Raw genomic sequence first — 21050 nt, 5'->3', positions numbered from 1 at the left:
TGGGTAAACTGTTGCGAGGGAATCAAATAAAGAAATCTAATTTGGGCTTTCTGTCCCATGTCATCAGTATGTTTCTCACGACACACACACCAATGGATCACGCAAATGATAACATTAATTGATTAATGATTGAAATGATTAACATTAATCTGGAGCACAGAACATTCCTCCTGTACAACACACCCGACACAATCATCACAGACGTCAGAACAGATAGGCAACTCCCATAGGTGAGTCCATAACGTACGTGAAAATTTGTCCGAACAATGTCCTGCAAATGTATATGGTGACATCTTCAGGACTTGGTTGGGAGGTCCTGGGATACGCGCCTGGCAGAACCAGTTATGTCCCGAGGATATCAGCCGGCCTTTTCTGGATATTTTTAGGACGTCTGAGATATTTTTGGTTGACTGGGACGGATACGCTGCTCTCAGATGTGGATAAAAGAAACCTACCTGGCGGAACTGCAGGCTTCGTCCATCGTGCACAGACTGATCAAACGCGACGCTGAATATTTGTGCTCCATGTGTCGCGTCTAGCCTTGCGACGCAGTAGCGAGACGCAGATCCAATCGCGGAGACGTGGCGATGTATCCAACGGCAAATTTTTTTCTTCTCGCGCTTATCAAAAAATACCTTCGAGATTTTTTTATACGTTGTATGGGAAAGTCCGTCGCATACAATGACGCAAACATTACTTTTCCAAACTGACCTCCTCATTCCGAATTTCGCCTCTGAACATTGAAGATTTCGCTAAAAATGGCTACTTTACCAACTTTTAATACGTTACCAACTACACCATCAGTTCCGACGATTTTTTTGCATGAGCGGCATCATGAGAGCTACCAGCGAAAAAATATTCACGAAAATTTAGCTGACCCATCGGGTGTAAAAAAATCGCAAAAATTACACGAAAATCGCGTTCGTGACGGGTTCCGTAGGCAGTGACCGGGGAAAGTAAAAAGGCGGAAATTTCGCTGCGATTATAGACCTCCTCCTACGATTTAAAACAAATCCCAAGTTTCTAGGAGATCCCCGAGTGTCGCTACAAACTTACGGGCGATTGGTGGTTTCTACAAGGAACTCCCCCTTTAATGGCTCCCGCAGCGACAACCGTTACTACTAGAGCATAAATATTTTGTCGTGTGACATTAGACATCCCTTGGAGGTGCCACGATTTTTTTCGGCTCGAATGGTGGTAGGTCGACCGCAGTCATTGGATCCTTTCGCGTGGGATGAGTTAGATGGGATGAGTGGGATGAGCTAGTTGCCCATGTTTTGCAGGTGAGCTTTTGAGCATCCCACAAAATGAACTGACCCATCCTTGCACGAGCAAGCCTTAATATATTAGTGTTTTCCGTGTCTAATGCCCTCTTGTAACAGGATTTCTCAGAGTTCGAAGCGATTAACCGCAAGTAAAGGTCTCTCATTACAGACAGCAAAATCTCAATATAGGGTGTCCCAGAAAAGATGTCACTGAATTAAAATTAAAAACTATGCATAATGTAAAACCCCCGAGACGAGGGAACACGAAGGGACAGACACAACACAAAGTCTCAGAAGCCTCAGTCTCCCTCTCTAGTGTCTGACCCCTCGTGTTCCCTAGTCGCGTGGTTTATCATTATGCATCAACTTCACCAGCTCGCTTGTTTCTTAGCAATCTCTGTGGTTAAAAAACTGTCACCTACAGTCATGCAGTCAATGGCATTTGTTCTTACTATGTTTTTGTCACCTCCTGATGTTAATTTCATGTAATGTTAGCTGCACTGAAATTTTTTTGCCAACTGAACTGTGAAATTTGCCAAGCAAAGGTAACTTTTTTTACATCGCCAATGTGAAAAGCGTGCAGAACTCACTCAAATTCACGATACTTGACAGGTGTATTGAAGAGCTATCCCATCGAAAAAAACTAGCCGAACATCGAGCTTTTTCGGAGCACCCGGAGCATAGCGCTTAACGACTTTTGAGCACGATCGTTGCTAGTCCAACGAAGGGATGTTGCAAGCCCAGCCCACACAGGTATCGTAGAAAAAGTGTCCGTTCTTGAAATTGGGAGAGTGAAGGTATGATACCAGCGGAAGCCAGATGTGGTAAGCCATGCCTGTGTTCCCTTTCTACTATCTTTGTGTGGGCTGGGTGTCCAGCCTACTTTAACTGGCCTGACAATTGCACCGAAGAATTTGTCACACACTATGTTCTGGGTGCTCTGTAAAGCACGATCTTCGACAATGTCCCTGTCAATTATCGTGAATTTGAGTTAATTCGGCAGGCTCTTCACACTGTTAGGGTAAACAAGCGACCTCCACCTGGCTTATGTTCCAGAGTTCAGTTCGCAAAAATTTACATTTAAAAAAAATTACGCATCAGGTGGCAAAAACATAGTAAGAACAAACGCCATTGATCACATTACCGTATAAGTAGTAATTTTCGTCAGGACACATTTTTCGCAAAATTCGCGAACGCCCCTTTTTTTTTCGAGAATTTAAGATCTCGCGAAATATTCGAACCAATGACAGAAAAATATGTGAACGAAATATGTAAGAAATTTGACCCACGACGCTGAGGTAACTTATGTACACGCGGTTTCTTAGGCTATTGCACTGCATTGCCTAGCAAAGTGTTCAGTTCGCCGCTGCAACTGGAGACAGTAGTCCAGCCTTCACGTACAAATCCCGCGCGGATGTAGGTGTCCCGTGATTCCAGTTCCTCGTAAGCCTGGATCATCCAGCAAGCGTATATGCACTCTGCCACGCGGATAGGCCTTTGTAAAAGTTGCCGCATCACTATCGAGTGCCAATCGCACCTGCTCGATGAGATGACGAGAATGACTGGACGCAGAGCAATTCGGCAATGACACAGATACAAGCCAAGTAGGACCCCTTATCGCAGCCCTTTCATTCAGAAGTACTCAAGAGGAAGACAAATTGAACGAGTTACCAAGTTGCGATAACTTTTATTAGCTGATTATTAGCGAATAATTGCCTGATCCTGGCTTCTCATAAATTCGCAAATTTAACCACTTATACAGTATTCCCTAGGTGGCGCAGCTTTTGTTATTATGATCCGATGACAAGTTTTCTGGGACACCCTGCATATGCCTGCATGTATTCTTACAGTTATTCCAAATCAGTGTGATTGGGCCTGCCCATAATACGGTGCCTTCATCAAGCTGAGTACAACGGTTGTTCACACAGCAAGTTGTGTGGTGCTTTCATTCGGCCCTATCTTTTTCCTTTGTTTTGTTTTATAGCTTCCCTCCGGTATCTCTTGCAATCTACTTTGCGTATCGTCTCAAGCTTTGAAAAACTTCCCCAAGAAATTGAAAAGCATGTTAAAGACCCTCCATTTTTTGCCAAATGAAAGCTCCAAAAAGTCGGAATCCTACCTATAAGGAAACGTGTCAAGTCTCTGTCCCTGGCATTTGCTGGCATTAGGACTATCGCGAGAAACTTCACCTTTTGCGTAAGCCAGCTGCTGTACTGTTTCACCCCTTTCTGGGCAGAGGTCAGTAACTGGGGGTTGGTGTCAACTGATAGTAGTGATACGGATATGCAGTGTAATGGACGACAGAAACATCGGGATTTGTATGACAAGTAAGATCTCTACATCCATTCTCCAAGTTGTTGCCAAACACACACACACAAAAAATCGCACTACATTTGACAAACTGAGATGGTGGCGCCCATCATGCGAAGGTTCCTCATTTCGTGGATCATGACATGAGCCATGAAGTTCGCTAAGATATATCAAAACAAATGAATACTTTTAGGACAATCCAGAAGTGGCACTGTCGGCAATATTGCAAGCAATGATGGCAAAACCTACAAACACAAATTTAATTTACCTCAGAGCTTGCCTTTCCTGTGTTTCTGACATTCCAGATGTGTCTATGTAGCTGATGTCGTGACAAAAGTCTAAAATTGAAACGTTAATAGCATTACGCACAGCAGTAAAATGTGTAAGCATGTAAGTGCAGTAATTTATCCAAATTAGAACAAGTTACATAACATCACAGCTCTGCCCAAAGCTGCTCTTATGGATTGTGAAGCCTAGATAACATGGACATGCAACTCTGCATTGGAGATTATCAGTCATTTCAGTGTCACACAGGGGTCTTGGAATCAGGGGCAGATCCAGGATTTTTCTGGAGTGGAGTCCTGCCTTGGACATCACCCTACTACACTACCTAAGGACAACTGAAACTATGTAACACCTTTTTTTTTTTTTTGGGGGGGGGGGGGGGGGGGGGAGGCTGCCCTACTATATACATATGCCAGAGAGTGGACAGAAGTAATCTTTGTTGGCAAAAGGCATGCTCTGTCCTTCAATATCTGTCCCCGCTGAAGCTCTTACCACGGCATGAATTTTTAAAAATATAATTTACCGTTACCATCATGACAAAGAAATGCTGTTATTGGCACCTCTATCTGTAATGTGGTCGTCGCCACCAGATCTCTTTACGTATCTTCGAAACAACTCCTACGGAGTAAGTGATGGTTTTTTATGAAGTTTTGCTGTTGAAGGGCCCAAAAATTTTCTTGCACCCTCAACACCCCCAAAGAACTTTTCAACGCTTCTCTAACATACCTGTCAGAGAAAAAAAAAAGGTTTTTTGTTGCCCTGTGCAAAAATAATGAAGACTGCGGTTCGAAATCCTATAGCTTACTTCTGTTCATAGCTAACAAGTTACCAGAAACGCTCAACCTGGTTTCACCAACGGCAATTGAACAGAGATCAACTGCCCCTTAACTAGAACTTAACGCTTAACTGTGCTTTAGAGAAGGGAGTTATTACTGAAATTTTCATCACATCACCAACTAGCATTTGCAAAAAAGAATTAAGCATTAACTTCAAGGTTGAGCAACGCTTGATCTCGATTCAAAGTTAATCATCGTCAGTGAAATCGGACCTGAATCGTCCAACAAGGATTATCGAACACCCCGGCTGGGTGTCAGACACTAAAATTTTTTGGGGCGCAGGAAAATAGACGATTTTAAAAAGATGCAAAGCAGCATGGGAACTTCGAGGGACACTGCCGGTGTCGTCTGCTTCCGTCATGGTATACCCAGGCTGACGCTGTTGCTGCGCACACTGGTAATGTTGTTGTTGTTCTTCCTCTACCTCCGTCTCTGACGGTCTCGTAATGCTTTCAAGCACTTCAAGTTCCCGTGAGCCCTTGCGCACCACAGGTGGCGCTTGCTTTTGTAAAAAGGTTGTACAGCTGGCGATACAAGGTCTATTGTCCCATCCTACAGTTGGTAATACAAGGTCTATTGTCCCATCCTACAGTTGGTAATACAAGGTCTATTGTGATCTACAGTTGGCAATACGAGGTCTATTGTGTGGCAACGGGAGAGGGGGGGGGGGGGGGGGTTGCTGGCATTGTCCCTGATCACTGGCAGGTTCTATAATAGTGCGGTATCAACACAGTGTCCGCAACCCACCTTCAGCGGACAGGACAGGACAGGACAGGACGCGCGTAACACACGCGCATCATTCACTTGCAGCTCAAGGCATTCACATAGCCAGGGGCGGATACAGACCCTCGGTTTGGGGGGGGGGGGGGGGGTTCTTAGTGGGGAAGGGGAGAGGGAAATTGAGTGTATAAACTTACGTCTTGGTGGGGGGAGGGGGGCGATCGCCCAACCGCCCCCTTGGATCCGCCACTGCACATAGCAGCAGCTTATTTATTACATACGCTGACACGAAGTGCGGATAATCTCTCTAGCTACATAAAAGCAAATAAGCGCACATAAGCGCTCTTCTGAAAGCGCTGGAAGGACACAAACAGAAGACACACACAAAGTTGCTTTTGCGTGTTTAGTACAATGGCTGGACACCAACAGGCCCAGTTTAACAAACAGTCTTAAGCAGACAACAATAACTATGAAAAAAACATGAAAACGCAAGCAAGCTGGTGGTGTTATTTCCTTGAGCTTGAGGCAGTGGTAGGGACAAGAACACAAAACACAAGTAGACAGGACTGTCTACTAATCAGAGAGATAAACAAACGAAACTTACCAAAGTACTTTTCTGATATTCTAGTACTGTCCTCTAAGGAGTGAGGCTGTGAAAAGTCCCGAAATTTGGGACAATCGAATTCCCACATACCACAAGCTTGCTTCTTATCAGACCGCCGATTAGACTTACATTCTGACATCGCTGGCTCAGGTAAGTTTGAATTTGAAATGGCGGTAACCGGTGGTAACTGTCGCGCGGTCCGGGAGGAAACCAGGGACCAATCACGAAGCAGACAAGTGATGACGTAGAACAACAAATGCTGCGCCATCTATTCATTTCAGGATTCTGCTTCTTCATCTTCTTATAGGATTGCCTAATTACCGAAAAAAAGAAAAAGATATACGTATGGTATGACCACTCAAATGACAGAAACGTCAAAACACAAAGACAAAAATGCTCATATGGCGACGGCATGTTACGCTACTACGACCAACCAACGCCTCCTATATTTAAAGATGCCTGTCACGTCGCACGCTTCACAATGGGACTGTGGAGGACGCTTTGTTTCTCCTTTCTTACGCGGCGTGGCGCCACGTTCTGACACTACTTCGAGACAGCCATATCTCCTTTCGCGTGTATTCCTTGTGCTTTCTTGGAAGGGAAAACGCGAAAACAACACTTTTACAGTGTTCTAGAACACACTGGGTTCCGAAATTTATTTGTTACAAAATTCAAAACAAGAAAAACATAAATTAGCTATGAGTGCATATATGTATGAAAGGAAACGTTTACCATGGCCAACACGCAGTACCAACATAAAAACTCAATGTTCTACAACTTTAACACTTTCCGCGATAGGGGTTTCCTTCCGAACATCTTTACAACAGAGTTCTTATCAGTTATGTCCATCGCATGGTTGTTGAGTAGTGGCTTGATAAACTTTTTGCACAGAAGTTCCAGGAATGTTTTTCTATGGTCTCGTCCTTCGTTTTCACAAACTAGGATTGGGATATCCATTAGTGTACGAACAGCATGTTCTACACTCGTTCTGAGTGGATTGGCAATGTTCTTTCTGTGGCATAGCACAATATCAAGAAACCTTTTCAGGCCGATCAGCACCGAAACCAGTTCTTTGGTTGGATACATGAGGCCCCCCCGATCTTGATGAGCAATGAGCCCGTCTACAGGTGCATAACCCTTCGGTTTTTGGACAAGTGCAATGCAGTTCTGGCAGCTTAGTTTTTCTGTTACCACTCGAGCCAAGTATCCTCCAACCAAAGCTATGCTTGCGACTTCAGGGTTGGGCAACCACTGCTTTCGCGCTGTGCAGAATTGTTGAAGTTCTTGTTGCGCTTCCGGCGGGAAAAAATCCTCATTGGGGCGGCTGTCCTTATTGAAGTTCTTATTCGATATTGCTGCGGCACTGCAGAATGACGACGACGAGTTTACATTGCTTTGCATTGACGAAGACACAACACCTGTTTTTAACATTTTTTCGAGTCCACAAAGCACGCTTTTTACGTCCAGTGCATCATTACAGCCTGCCGCTCTTCTGAGAAGCCCAAACAACGCCTCGATCGGGTCGCTGGAAAACTTTCGTGTTAACACGAAGATGAACTTCTTTTCGTTTAGCAGGAAACGGATGCACTGGACATTCGAGATTGTTGTCATTACCAGGGCGTGGTACGTCTCTTTGCTGATGAAGTTCTCGGGGCGACTTTCATTTTTGATTCTTGCGACATAGTCGAGAAACGTGGTTTCCAGCCACTCCAGTCGCGGATCCTCAACGTCACTGAAGTGGCGGCTATCAGGGTCGTTTTTGTGGATGTGTTGCTGCGTGTTGCTAACATCCATAGCTGAAAACCACTTGTACATCATGGTCATAAACTCCACAGTTGGGCCAACCAACGCAAATCGCGTGTCGCATGTGTGGCCAGCTTGGTCTTGCATGTACTGCAAGGCGGCAGTGACAGGTGGAGAAAAAAGTTGCACAGCATGTCTGACACTCATTTTCTCAATGTTTGATGGATATAGGTGTTTTCGTGTGAGAAATCTTATGGGCTTTACAGTAGAACCTTGTTGCATTTTGTAGAGCTCCTTCAAAGAAGTCGATGAGATTTCTCTGTCGCCACCCATGTCCTTTGCGAGAAACTGTGACCGTATGTTCTTGATCACATGACATTGGTCAAAAGAAAGAAAAAGACGCCGGCAAGGGTCCACTGGATGAGGGGCTGACGTTGCTACTTTTCCTTTGCAAAGTGCTTCCATAGCAGCAACATTTGTTTTGTGGTTATCTGTCACCAGCCTGATGACCTCAAACCCCAGCTCTTCCGTCTTTTTTATTACGTGTATTATTGTCTCAGCAAGCTGTACTCCTGTGCAGCCCTTTGTAAAAAAATATCCCACAGGAATTTTGAAGCGATTAGCCAAGCCACAGAGGAGGAAGCAAAGCAACGAATTTGCCAAGTTGTCGTTGTTGCCAGTTGACACCAGGTGCTTTAAATCGGTGCTCATGTCGACGTCGCCAATGAAAGCATCACGCTGTTTTTGGTATTGCAACTTTTGTTTTATCCGCATTTCATCGATGACCATACTGCAAGCCCTTGATTGAGGCGCAGTTAGACCTTGAAGCTCAGTTTCTAGCCTACAGCGCACGAGAGACGTGAAACCGACTTCACCAGTGGACGTCCCTATATACTTTTGCAAGGTGTTCCTGCAAGGGAGGCGCAGAAGGCATTCAGCGCGAATATACTCATACGCCTTAGTTGACAGATTCCTGAGGATAACGCAATGCCTCAGCGTGATTTCCGACCACGCTGTTTTTTTTCTCTTGTAGTTAGTCACCTGATCGTGTATAAATGCAGCTTTTGCGTTGTTCTGCTCAGCATCGGCGACAACATGCAGGAAACTACTACAGTCATCTTTGAGCTGGCGAAACTCCTTGTCTTGTTGGTCAATTGTTTCTTTCATTCTTTTGACCTGCAACCGCAGAGCCTTCTCTTTTGCTCTCCACTTCCTGCGGTTCACAAATTCAGTAGCAGACGACCTGGCGCCACCCGTCTGCGTAGCATATGCTCGCTTCGCTAATGCTGGCACTCTGGCTGGCGCTTCATCGAAGATAGCGTTGTTGTCGTCACCCGCTACAGTATCTAGCGTGATTGGTTCTTTGTCTGCAGTTTGACCCATGAGTAGACCGACACAAGTGGCTGCGGCGCTTAGTTGTGAATGCGCCTCGGCAGCTGAAGGGTCAGTACACTCCATAGTGCCACGGACGGATTGCGTGGCGCCTGTGTCTGAAATTTTCTTTCGCCTTTTGTTTGGAGCATCGTCTTTTTCGCAACGCAGCTGCGGACGCTTGCGACTGCTTGGATCCCGACGCACATTAGTAGGCGCGGGCTTCATGTATGAGGGGTATCCCTCGAACACGCTGGGAACTGCTCCCTTTTTGAGTTGTCGTGTTTTGGTGTTGTCCTTGAAGTCTGAAGTGGCAAAGTGCTTGCTGCAGACAACGGAATAGTTTGATGTAGCATTAGGCTCCCAGTCTCTGCGTGAGATCGCCTTTATCCACTGCTGGCGCAACTCTAGGTTGGCAGGAATTTCGTGAAACGAAACACCAGGCTCTTTCTTTCTAGCACTTGACGTGCATATCGGCACGCAGCAGTAACGCATGTTGACCACTGTCTATCGAACCAGGCATATACGAAGGATTCTTCGTGAACAAAACACATTGCGTTGGGCTAGCATCAGAGTTTCGCTTTTCGCGCCACTGCCGTGTGCTCCGTAACAAACAGGATATCTCCAAATTAATGGAAGAATATTGAAGACGACAAAAGAGCAGAAATTCCACCACGTCTTATCTTTCACACGACGCTAAAAGAGACGATAAGCCACAAATGAAAGTAGCGTCGAACAACACCGTTACGGGTTTCTTTTCTGTCGTCTGCTATTGAGTTTCCTACGACAGTACCGCAGAACATTGCCCAAGTAAGGTAAAACACAAGGAAATGCAATGTTGAAGGTCAAATATTGTTTACTTTTTTGTATAGCAACTTATTTTCACTTCTACCAGTGGAAAACTGTGGAAAATGTAGCGAGTACGGCCGCTGCGACGACGCGCTGTCATGTGTCGGAAAGCAGCGCCACGAGCGGAGAACTCTGTCAAATGGAGGAGAGCAACAGGAAAGGGCTGGGCATGGCAAAGAGCAGCCGACGTGACAGGCATCTTTAAATATAGGAGGCATTGGACCAACTGTGACAATCAGGAGATCAGAGACGGGGAAAAAATAAGACGACAAATTTCTCAGACTGTTCTCGGGTCTCAGCGAACAGGTACCAGTTCAAGCTGGGCTGGTGGCAACTGGAAAGTGAACTGGTACCAGTTCAAGCTGGACTGGTAGCAACTAAAGTCCCTCGAGGGACTTTAGTAGCAACTGGAAGTGAGGTGGTGACAGGTGACAGTTCGAACTGGACCAGTTTACATATTTGGAGGAAGTTTCGGTTTCAGTGCCAGGACAGTTTAATACGAAGATTGCAAGACGAAGTTATAAAAACGACCAGAAAGTAACTTTATTAGTAGAAATAATCATATTTCAATTTTTGGCAAAGTTCGTTAGTGTTAACGAAAGTTATTTTGGAACTCTCACATTTGTATTTTGTGCGTTCCTGCTCCCGCCATGAACGAAGCGTTTACTGTGCAACGGTCGCTTGTTTAGCAGTATGCTTGTACAGCGATTTTTGCTCGTTATGTTCTTAGCGTGATGTGTGACATAGGCGTAATTGGTTTTATAATCTACAGGATTTGTCTGCAAGTTACGAGTGCGACAGTACAATGAGCGCCAGATGCCGCGCGGGTGGGTGTTACAGAATTACAGCTCGACTACACCTGGGGAGACCGCTTTATGTCTTGAGTACTATATGCTTAAGCGCATTTCCCTTGTGCACCATTTAGAAATATTACTTCCACTGGAATCCCTTCTCTTTGTTCCGCGTCATATTCGTGGCACCTGCAAGTCCTTGCCGTTTTACGAGTAACGTCCGGTTTATGTTAACGTTACCAGCAACTTTTTTCGTTCATGTTTTAGTTTTTGCTTTTTTTTTTTCGTTCATTCTCGTGTTTTAGATCCTTCACACCACGGATGTTGTCGAACTAGCGTAGTGCACCAGAGTAGTACTCATTGCCCCCGAAAGCCGGCGAATCTCTTAGTTGAAAGGTCCAACTACTGCACGACGGAAACGTTGAGAGATTCGAGTACTTGCCTTGGCCACGACTGCTCAAATTGAGTGACTGCCCAGGCACACACTACAATTACCTGCTGCAATTGAATGCATATTCACTTGTGCCTTTTCAACTTTCCAGAAACCTTAAGCTGCTGGGGCTCAAAGGAAAATATCGATCCATCGTGTGCTATTATAAGAACATCTCAAATTCTTTGTTGAATGATTCAAGATGTCCACAAGGAAGTCAAAGAAGGGACCAATCAACCATGAAGTATTATCTATTCCATGTAACTCTGTAGTTCACCTACTGCTATAATTTAATTACGTTATAGTTATGCTACATGTACATTAGAATATGTGTAATGTTTGACTACAAATAAAATGCAATTTTGCATTGCAGTTCTTTGGATCTGCCGTTGCTGGGAACAGCGATCCTGCAAAGGGGCACCGGTTACATAAGCTAACCTCTGTCCGAACAGGCTGTTCTAAGTGAAGCCACTTCAACCGGCCCCAGCTCAACAATGAGGTTTGCAACCAGTTCCAGTCGAGACTGCGACTGCTTAGAAACCAGTTATGCCAACTGGTACCAGTTGAGACTGGGACCGTCCAGAAACCAGTTGAGCCAACTGGTACCAGTTGCAACTGGGACTGGCTGAACTGTGTTATCGAACAGGGACCAGTTCGATCAACTGGGACCAGTTGGCCCAACTCATTCTAACCGGTCCCAGTCTCAACTGGGACTGGTTGAACTGTGTTATCGAACAGGGACCAGTTGTCCCAACTGGTACCAGTTGATCTTGGACCGGTTGAACTGGTCCCTGTTCGATAACACAGTTCAACTGGTACCAGTTCAAAAGATTTTTGGCTGGGTCCTTCATTATCATCATGAACCAGCTCGTCCGCTGCGCCCAGAAAGGAGATTTGACTGGCTGAAAACCGTTTTTAATTTGTCAAGCAGTCGGTAAAAATCATTCTCGTAAAATATTTCGGCTCATCATTGTTACAGCGCAGTTCAATAAACTTGCTCCAGAGGCGGGAGGCTCGCGCACTCAAGCTGTAGCCACTAAATAGGGGTGCTCCCAATTTAGTCACTCTAGCTCAAGCCACAAAGTGCACCCCACTGGCTCCACTAGAGAGTTTTAGCAGACCGTTGATAACGTGGCTAGCGTCTCACCATATCAACCGGAACCAATCAGTGGATAAGATTCTGAGTCACGCACGAGTGCGATTGGTTCCGATAGAGACGATAACTGTATCAACGGTGTACACTAATTTTATTGGTTAGCTTTCACCGGCGTATCATGTCAAGCCATGTTATATTAATTTGGAACATGTTCTTAGTAGCAAGAGCAGCTGATACACAGTGAGAACATAGCCCATGTGTGTTTGTCTTTTCCACCACAGCCCTTGGGTTTCCTCCCTGATGGCTACACATGTCAGGGATAGGTTTCAGCACTGGTAGTTCCGGCCAAGTGTGAATTGCTTTTCAGGGGATCATCCTGCTGGCAGATGAAACACATGGTTGAAATTATTTGCAGGACAGGAATTGCGTAGCTTCACACAAATACTACTACTACGCCGTAAGAGTGGTTTCAAATCTAGCTTCTTTGTGTTCCTGACATTATCGCACAAGATGTAGTATCCACTATGATCTTTTATATGGGGGGGTATGTACAGTGCAATCAACAGATGCTATTTACAAATCTATGTTTCCTACTGTGTTGAAATGGAGTAGTTTGTATCTGAGAGCCATAGTGAAACACAGGCAGCCAAGGACAGACTTTTGATGCCCTCGAGAAACATGCCAACACATTGTAGGGTCTCTGGATGCTGCCAAAATTTTCAGAACACAGAGCTCAAGGCAGCGGTTAAACAAGTGGTTAGAGAAATCCAAGACAGTTGCATGTGTAAGCAGTCCGCTGTTGGATTTGCTTCTGTCCGAGATAAGTTATCTCAAAGGGGACGCACGGGCACACTCAGAATGATACTAGGGCTGCCTGTGAAATAGAATGAGGAGAGGGAGAGATATATAACCTTTTTTTCTTGTCTGGTATTCTATTGGTTAAATTGTCATTTGCGTAGCAGCATATATCTGTATATTCCAGAGTCTGCTAATAAATATATCAGTTGAGAGCTAGCAGTCGCATTGTAGATGTCTCATCCTGTCGTTGGCTGCTTGTGTTTCACTGTGGCCATGCTTGCTATTGCAAAAACAGAAAACAAAAAGGAAGACCATAGAAAAACACGAAAAGAGCGGCCTAAAAAGCTGCCTGTTCTAGTGCTCACATGGAGGCAATGCAATGAGGTAACATGTTCCATTCATGAGCTATGCATAGTAGCACATATCACAATGGCAACAGATTATTCAGATTTTTCTTGAAGTACTTTACTTTCTTTTAGCTTTGTTTGCGCAGTCTATTATTGGAGCTTTATGTGATTCCCCTCTTGAGATACTTTAAGATTGCTGATGCTGTGCAGTTCGTTAATTTTGAAACTGTACTGTGCTGAGGTACAAAAAGAGAATTGTCATATCTGAATTTGAGTACATAGGAATAATTTGTAAGTACTTTCCTTGTTGATAATATTTGCACCAGGTCACAACATTGATGGAAAATGTAAATAAATATATTTATTTGCTTGTAAAACAATGCACAAATGTCTTCTTTTCTAGTGAGATATTCCCTGTTCAGACATATATGTGGAAAAGTTAAAGGGGCACAATGATGGTAGAGTCTAGCATTGCTTTTTGCCACTTCACATATATTCACTGTTATTCTTAAGCAAATGTAGGAATAGGAAGGTAGAGCATGTGCATAAAAAATTTCGTATGCAGCCACACATATGGTTCAGAAGATTAATTAGATGATGTCCAAGCATATATAATTGTGCTTCATGTGCAATGGGTATGCTAACACATTGCTTCCATGAAGCCTTTCTATTTATTTTTATAAATTCTTTTTATAAATTGTATTTTATATTACTTATTGTATACTTATTTTTTTTATAAATTTTATAAATTAAAAACTGAAGAGTGCCCGTGCGTCCAGGGGTCGTTACAAGCTAACGAGTGGCGAGAAATTTAAAAAGGTGGGCACGTGATAACAGAGCCGTATATTAAAAGGGAGTCTGGCCATTAATGGGTCATGCCTATACCTGAAGCTCCACCCACTTTTTCAGCTTTCTGACCAATAGAGGCTTGAAATATAGGGCGCTATCCATCAACCTATCCTCACTATTTGTCCCCCTATCGAACATGGGCAGCGCCATTTTGGGTGGCAAGTGGATTGGATGGGATTGAAATGGATACCTCTCGCAATCTGCAAAACTAGTGGATTGTTGGTGCAAATTTGATAAGCGCCACCTAGGGAGCGTAAGGCACGTCGGGAATTGTCGTCTGCTTCCGTCGTTGTACCGCTGCCGGCAGAACCACCTGCTGGGACCACTGATCTCTATGTATAAAGGCTGGATCGCGTATGGGAGAGGGGCTCGTGGGAGAGAGGTACGCATTCGGGCCGCCATGTTGGTGGGCCCTAAAACGCTGTGTGTGCCCATTGGAAACAATGGGAGGCAACAGAGATTGTGAGTATTTATTGCGCTACAGGCGTTGATCATTGTTTGTCGTCACGCGATTTTGTAAGGTGCCAGTATACTGATGTATCCTAACAGTGTTTTGCAGGTGCCCTGCTTTTCGATTCTTAATAACGTTATGTTTTGCATTCCGAAACTAGACTGTCACTGCAGTGCAGCGCTGGGAATTGTACTACAGCACGTTTCCCAGCCAATATTTCAATCAGAAACGATGTGAGCTTAACAACAACCATGTATATAATATTCTGTGCTGCGTTCTGGACAAATATTTTTCCGTCACGAACGGTCCGGGAAAAGATATACTCATATACTCGCATGACAGAAAGATATCGTTCTGTATAGACTCTCAGCCGTTGTTTTAGCCGTGTATGCGTTTAGTATGATTTATATCAAGCATCGCCGCAGAAAGAGTCTTTTAATGAACGACATGGGTGCCATGCCTCGCACATATGGACACACCGTCAAGCAGCTCAAATAATTACTTCACGCAACTCGTTCGCGCTCGTTAGAACAGTTAGTCAGGTTGTGATGTAAGCTTAATCAATTAACTTACTTAGGAAGTGGTGACACCTGCTTGAGACACAGGACTTATCTCTTTTTGAAGTACAGCCCTTCTATGTTTGTTTGTTGCTTCCTTCATTTGTTCTGCGTATTTGCAGGCGCGGTTGTGCCAAACTGAATGTCCATCCAGCACTGGCTTTGTCATGTTTGTTATGTGAAGCACGTTACAAAAAATGCAGCTCCACATCTGAAACACCAATCAGTATCATCGTCATCTAAAAGGGGCACCGTTGTGAGACCAGACACGCTTTCTGGAGATCTTCTATGGCACTTTCCGCAGCTTGCACAATTTTCTTCAGCATCGAAGTCTCTCATAGGAACCACTTTCATTAATGACTCCCATCTTACCCTTTGATGTGCAGGGGCCCTCTTGCACTACACACGTATGGTCTGCAAATTGCAACAGAACGATTTGGAGCTTGAAACAGTTGTGCTTTTGTCATTTTGGACCTCGTATATCCTGTCTGTGAAGCGTAAACAAAAAAGTCTAACACGATATGCTTTTGTAAAGAAGATCGCTGATGATGAGTAAAGAGAGTATACATTTTTCAAGTTCAACATTTATTTCTTGCACTTATGCATTTCAGGATACAATGAACGTGCAGGGAGGTCGCAAAAGACTACATTTATTGTTTTGTGACCTTCCTACAATGACAATATATATTTTAGGGATGACAATGGACAGGTACACTCTCTAAATTTGTAGCACTCAATTTTAGGTTGGAATGAGCAAAGAATAGCAACTTCCCTCCTGATATTTTCTCATATATGCTGAATTTTAAATTTATGTGATCAACGGTAGATGTAAACAACATCAGTACCAGAGAAATGCATCCTCAATAAATAAATTTCTTCTTATAGCATATATGTGCATGCCTATTAACTGAAACGATTATCACAGTTCCCTGACATGTTTTAATTTCTGAGAGTGTACTGTAGAGGCTGCTAAGATCTACAACAGTTCACACAAGGTATTATATACTGTGAATGCCCTTAAAAATCCCATGTGACACATATGCTTTTACTTTCTGGAGGTGCTGTGGTAGTCAAAGTTTGTGGGCATTACGCAGGTTCTGCACCCATTTCTTGAGTATGTCGAGGCAGCTGTGAAGTAACCTGTATTGATGATTATTCCAATTTTTATGGTGCATCAACAACAAAGGCAATATAATACATCAGAACATTGGTTTGGGTGCAACCAGTTAAAAATGAATGTTGTTTAATAAATGCATTGGACAAATGTTAAAACATCAGTTTAAAACATGGCTTACAATCCCTGTATCTTATAAAAATTGAAAATATTAAAACCTATTCTAAAAAGAATATGGGGAACTCTTCTAAAAATAATTATAATTATTATATTGCTGGGTGAAGGAGCCTAAGGTGTGTTTCTGATGTCAACATGTATGAAAATGTGCAAATTTGAGAGAGGCTAACCACAGTGCGTGCACTGAGGTGGTTCCTTCCTGTAAAGTAGAAACCAGTGGATGAGGAACTTGATACTTATCTGTACACCCAGTCGTATCACACTGCACAGATTATTCACTGGGTAGTCCACATGACGAAACCTGTATTGACGAGACACCACTTTTGCCTTAAAAACTGCTACAAATAGCACGGCACGCTACAAATTATTATTATCGTAACAAGCTGACGGTACAGGTGAGACACAAGGGGTTATCCAAGTCGCGCCACACCACCGTCACGTAGCATTCTGTGTCACAAATCAAACCAAGGCACAAAACAATACCAATACATTAAAAAAGGTGACAATCTTGGTCTAGTTACGACGTAATACCGAACTTGTGCGCGAAGGTAATTCAAAGAAATGAATGTGCACTCGCTTCCGTAGAGAACACCGTGTACCATGCTAGCAATGCATGCAAAAAAGCGCTCGAGTGCTCGCACATATATTGATGACAACACTACCAGTGTACTATAACATGTTCTTTCAAGCACATTATGCACTCAAACTGTATTTGCCACCAGGTAACATGCAAGTGTGCTCGATTGAACCTCGGAAGAGCGATCAAACAACCTGCATCCAGTGCTCGTTTTGAACAAAAAAACACTTCATAATGGTCAACTAAATATACAGAATGGACGCCTATTTATTCCTTGATAAAGAATTACTCACCTGTAGAAATTTAGGCCCTGTATCCTTGCCAGTACGGTTGGTACGACCGTAATTGCAAGAAGTTGCTATGATCGCTGCGGCGACTGTTGTGGGTACAGTAAGATGGCGGCCGGTTTCCTCACGCTCGAGCTCCCCATCCGCGATCCAGCCTTTTACAATCGAGATCAGTGACTGGGACACATTCTGTTGTCGGCATTCTGTTGCGCTACCGCTGCGCCACCGGAGCTGGTCCCTAAAATCTACAGTCGCCAATCCCCGGCGTTCTGATAGCGCACCAGTCAGTGTGACGTCACGCAGGATATACTTCTTAGTATAAGAAGAAAGAATCAAAATAAGAATATCCCAGCCAAGTGTGCACGTTGTCTCAACAAACGTGACAATTGATTGCAGTGTATTCTCTACGCGGAATCGTAAGTTAAAGTGGCCCAAGCTTTCCAAGTAAAAACACTTAATAAGTGGTTAGGTATTTTAGTATTTATTTTGAGTCCGACGACTTCAAGACCGGCAATATCGCAACCGGGGATTTCGCAAAAATTCCACGCGTACCACAAGTGGATGTTTCTCAGGGGACATTTTTTCCGGGGACATTTCTTCCGGGAACATTTTTTCCGGTTCCCGACATCTACATACTAGTATATGCACCTGCCAATGAAAACTTAGGGCCTTATTGCGATTTCTTGGCTCTCTACAGCATGGTAAAAAACGGGAAATGCACGTGTGTCAATGGGACGACAATCATATCAGGCCCCTTTTCTCATTTTGGGATTTTTCGACTTATCCCCTTATTGCATACAGAGGTTGGTTCAATTATTTTAAATGATTTATTTCAGTGCGAGGAGTAGAACAAGCAGCAACATTTCTTTCCTTTTACATGCTTGCGTAACTACTTACAAAAAGAAAAAAAATAAACACACAGTACAATTATTTTAAACGATTTATTTCAGTGCGAGGAGTAGAACAAAAGCAGCAACATTTCTTTCCTTTTTCATGAGCTGAGACAATGCTACAACAATACTTGGCTACAATGCTTCAGTTCATAAGAGCGGAGCGAAACGTCGAACTGGCCAAAAATTTGGTAATTGTCAAAACTACGCACTATGGTTTGCCATCGCCGCGTCATCGGAATTTAGGTTACTGGCCTGTCTCAAGGTCGAGGCTCAAAGTTATGGCTACCACACGCGAGAGCAGAGACTTCAAGGTCGTAGCTCTACCGGAAGAAGCAGAAGACAGCGGCTCACATATCCCGAGCCGAGCCAGAGCGAGCGCTACCGATGCGCCATCTATTAGGCAAGAGCAGAGGCCACAGCTCTCCGCCTCCCGAGTCTTCCTATTGGCGCACCATTGGGAGGCGGAGCCTCCCTCGCTCTTGGTCAGCAAAGTCAAGGATAGTCGCGTCTTTCCGCCATTTTTGTAACATCTTCCACCGTCCCCAGTGGTTGTGTTCTCTGTTGCTCCGCTTTGTTACCCATGAGGGAAAATAAACGCGGCGTTTCGAAAAAGAAGAAAAAATAAGAAGAAGAAAACAGCAACGAGAGATTGGGCCACTCAGCTGCAAAAGCTTTGCAAATGAAGTGGCATTCACTTTGTGGTATTCCGCCCCCTAGATCCCACTTGGGGTAGAACCCCACCAGTCTCCTACCGAAACCACGGCACCGAGAGACACAGACACAAAATTAGTCAACACCTCCTTTACTGTCCTGCAGAATGTTAACTTATCTTCCTTTTATCGCGGTAATCCTTCCGCGGATCCACCCTCCACCCCGTGCGGCCTGTCTGTCTCGACAGTAGCGCCACCCCACATTCTCCCCCCCCCCCCTCCTTAACACAGGCACCACCACTGAGTCAAAGTTCCGGGAGGTCCGGCAGGTCCAGTATGCGTTCGTCTGCAGGGAGAACGGGGGTGTGGCGACCAACCAAAAGCTGCGGTTGGTACCTTTGTATCAGCTCCAGGGCAGCCCGGACGTCCGACGGGCCCAGGAACGCTGGGGCAGGAGTAGCAAGCTGGTGTTGAACACGGGCGAGGTGTAGTGCGCCGGCACGATGAGTTTCCTGGTGAAGCTGGAGGGTGCCACAGATGGTGCACAGCTGTGACCTCTCCTCTGGCGTGTAGACGGCAGGAGGTTCAATCGGGTGTCGGTCGGCTAGTGTTAGACCTCTGAAGGGTTCAGGGAGCGAGGATGATGGGTCGGTTCGTAGCGAGCGGGTCTGATCTCGCCAACGGCGTCGAGACACGAACCCGACGCTTGTGTCGCCGAACAACACCGTCCAGGTTGCCACATGCTGGGCTGGGCGCGAGGGCAACCATCTTGGGTTAGGCAGGGAACGATCGTCACGTCCGGGGGGTTGCCCTTGCCATGTCGTGGAGGGGCCCCTGGGGGTCCGGGACCTCGGTCGAGGCCTGCGTTGAAAAAAAAAAAAAGGAAAAACGTCACCTCGGTTGCTTACGTGGGCGAAGGTTATAGCGGGTCATCCCGGGAACCCCGCCCTGGGCAGTAGTCTCTTGGGGGGATGGTTGACCGGCCCTAGGGGGACTTGAGGGAGAGCGGGCTTGCGATATGCTAGGTCGTGGTCCTCCTCCCACCTGCCGTTGTCCGAGATGCGCTGGCTGAAGGTCTTGAGGTCTTGTACGTGGACGGGGCCCGTTTCCTCGTTGTCGCTGCAACGCTCGAGCCTGCAAGTGACCGGAGTTAGCTGTGCGCTTACCCGATAAGGACCGTCCCATCGATCAGCGAGAGAGGCAGCAAAGCCTTTCGCTGCATCGCTAAGGGGATGTGTTCGCCTTAGGACCAGGTCACCAACGCGGTAAATGACCTGGCGCCGACCTTTGTTGTACTGGAGAGACTGCTCCAGTCTTGCGACCTCAAGACTCTCCCGTGCCAAACGAATGGCAGTCGAAATTCTATCGCGAAGATCATTAGCATACTTCGCGTACGAACGACTAGGCTGTGCGTGCCGTGTTCGCAACGTGTTTTCGAGGGGGAACACAATTTCCCGTCCGAAATTCAAATAAGCCGGGGTAAATCCTGTCGACCTATTTTCCGTAGTACGAGTGGCAAAGCCAAGCTCCGTAAGACGGGCGTCCCAATCTTTATGCCTTTCGGTAAAAGATACCAACATCATCTTGATGTTGCGATTAACCCGCTCAGTTATGTTCGCCTGAGGGTGATAAGGGGACGTCTTTACGTGACGTATGCTCAACGCAGAGCAACTATCGACAAACACCTTACTTGTAAAGTACGAGGCGTTATCCGTGATGAGCTGGTCCGGGAATCCAAACCGGGAAAAAACGTCCAGCAGTCTGTCCCAGATCCGAGCGGACACCAACTTCCGCAGCGGGTAAAGCTCAACCCACTTCGTGAAGTGATCTGTAACAACTAACAGATACTGGTTACCACGGGGACTTCTGGGATAAGGACCCGTTACGTCACATGCGACTATCTGCCAATGTTTCTGGCTAACAATCGGTTGCAGCAAGCCGGGAGGCTGCCCTCCACGCGGCTTAGACTTCTGACATATCGGACAGCTGCGTGTATACCGCAAAACATCCTGTCTCATGCCTGGCCAAGTCGCGATACGACACAACTAAG

At 45.3% G+C, this 21050-nt stretch overlaps 1 protein-coding gene across 4 annotated transcripts in view; it reads right to left on the bottom strand.

Moving 5' to 3' along the window:
* Nucleotides 1–6362, bottom strand: part of LOC135378194 (targeting protein for Xklp2 homolog) — a 51695-nt gene extending 45333 nt beyond the window's left edge. For 2 of the 4 annotated variants that reach the window (XR_010418310.1, XR_010418309.1), the window contains exons 1-2: nucleotides 6021–6362; nucleotides 3844–3913 (exon numbers count right to left, since the gene is read on the bottom strand). Coding sequence is in view for 1 of the 4 variants with exons in the window: in XM_064611134.1 (XP_064467204.1) it covers nucleotides 3844–3913; nucleotides 6021–6288 (338 nt within the window). In the remaining 3 variants the exon portion in view is untranslated. The remainder of the gene's footprint in view (nucleotides 1–3843; nucleotides 3914–6020) is intronic. The other 2 variants (XR_010418311.1, XM_064611134.1) reach the window with 2 other exon arrangements.
* Nucleotides 6363–21050: the final 14688 nt, after the last annotated feature.

This window comes from Ornithodoros turicata, chromosome 1 (assembly GCF_037126465.1).
Source record: "Ornithodoros turicata isolate Travis chromosome 1, ASM3712646v1, whole genome shotgun sequence".
In the NCBI taxonomy this organism is placed as follows: domain Eukaryota; kingdom Metazoa; phylum Arthropoda; class Arachnida; order Ixodida; family Argasidae; genus Ornithodoros; species Ornithodoros turicata.
Note: the sequence above shows the minus strand (reverse complement) of the source record. Positions and strands in the feature narration are given on the sequence as shown.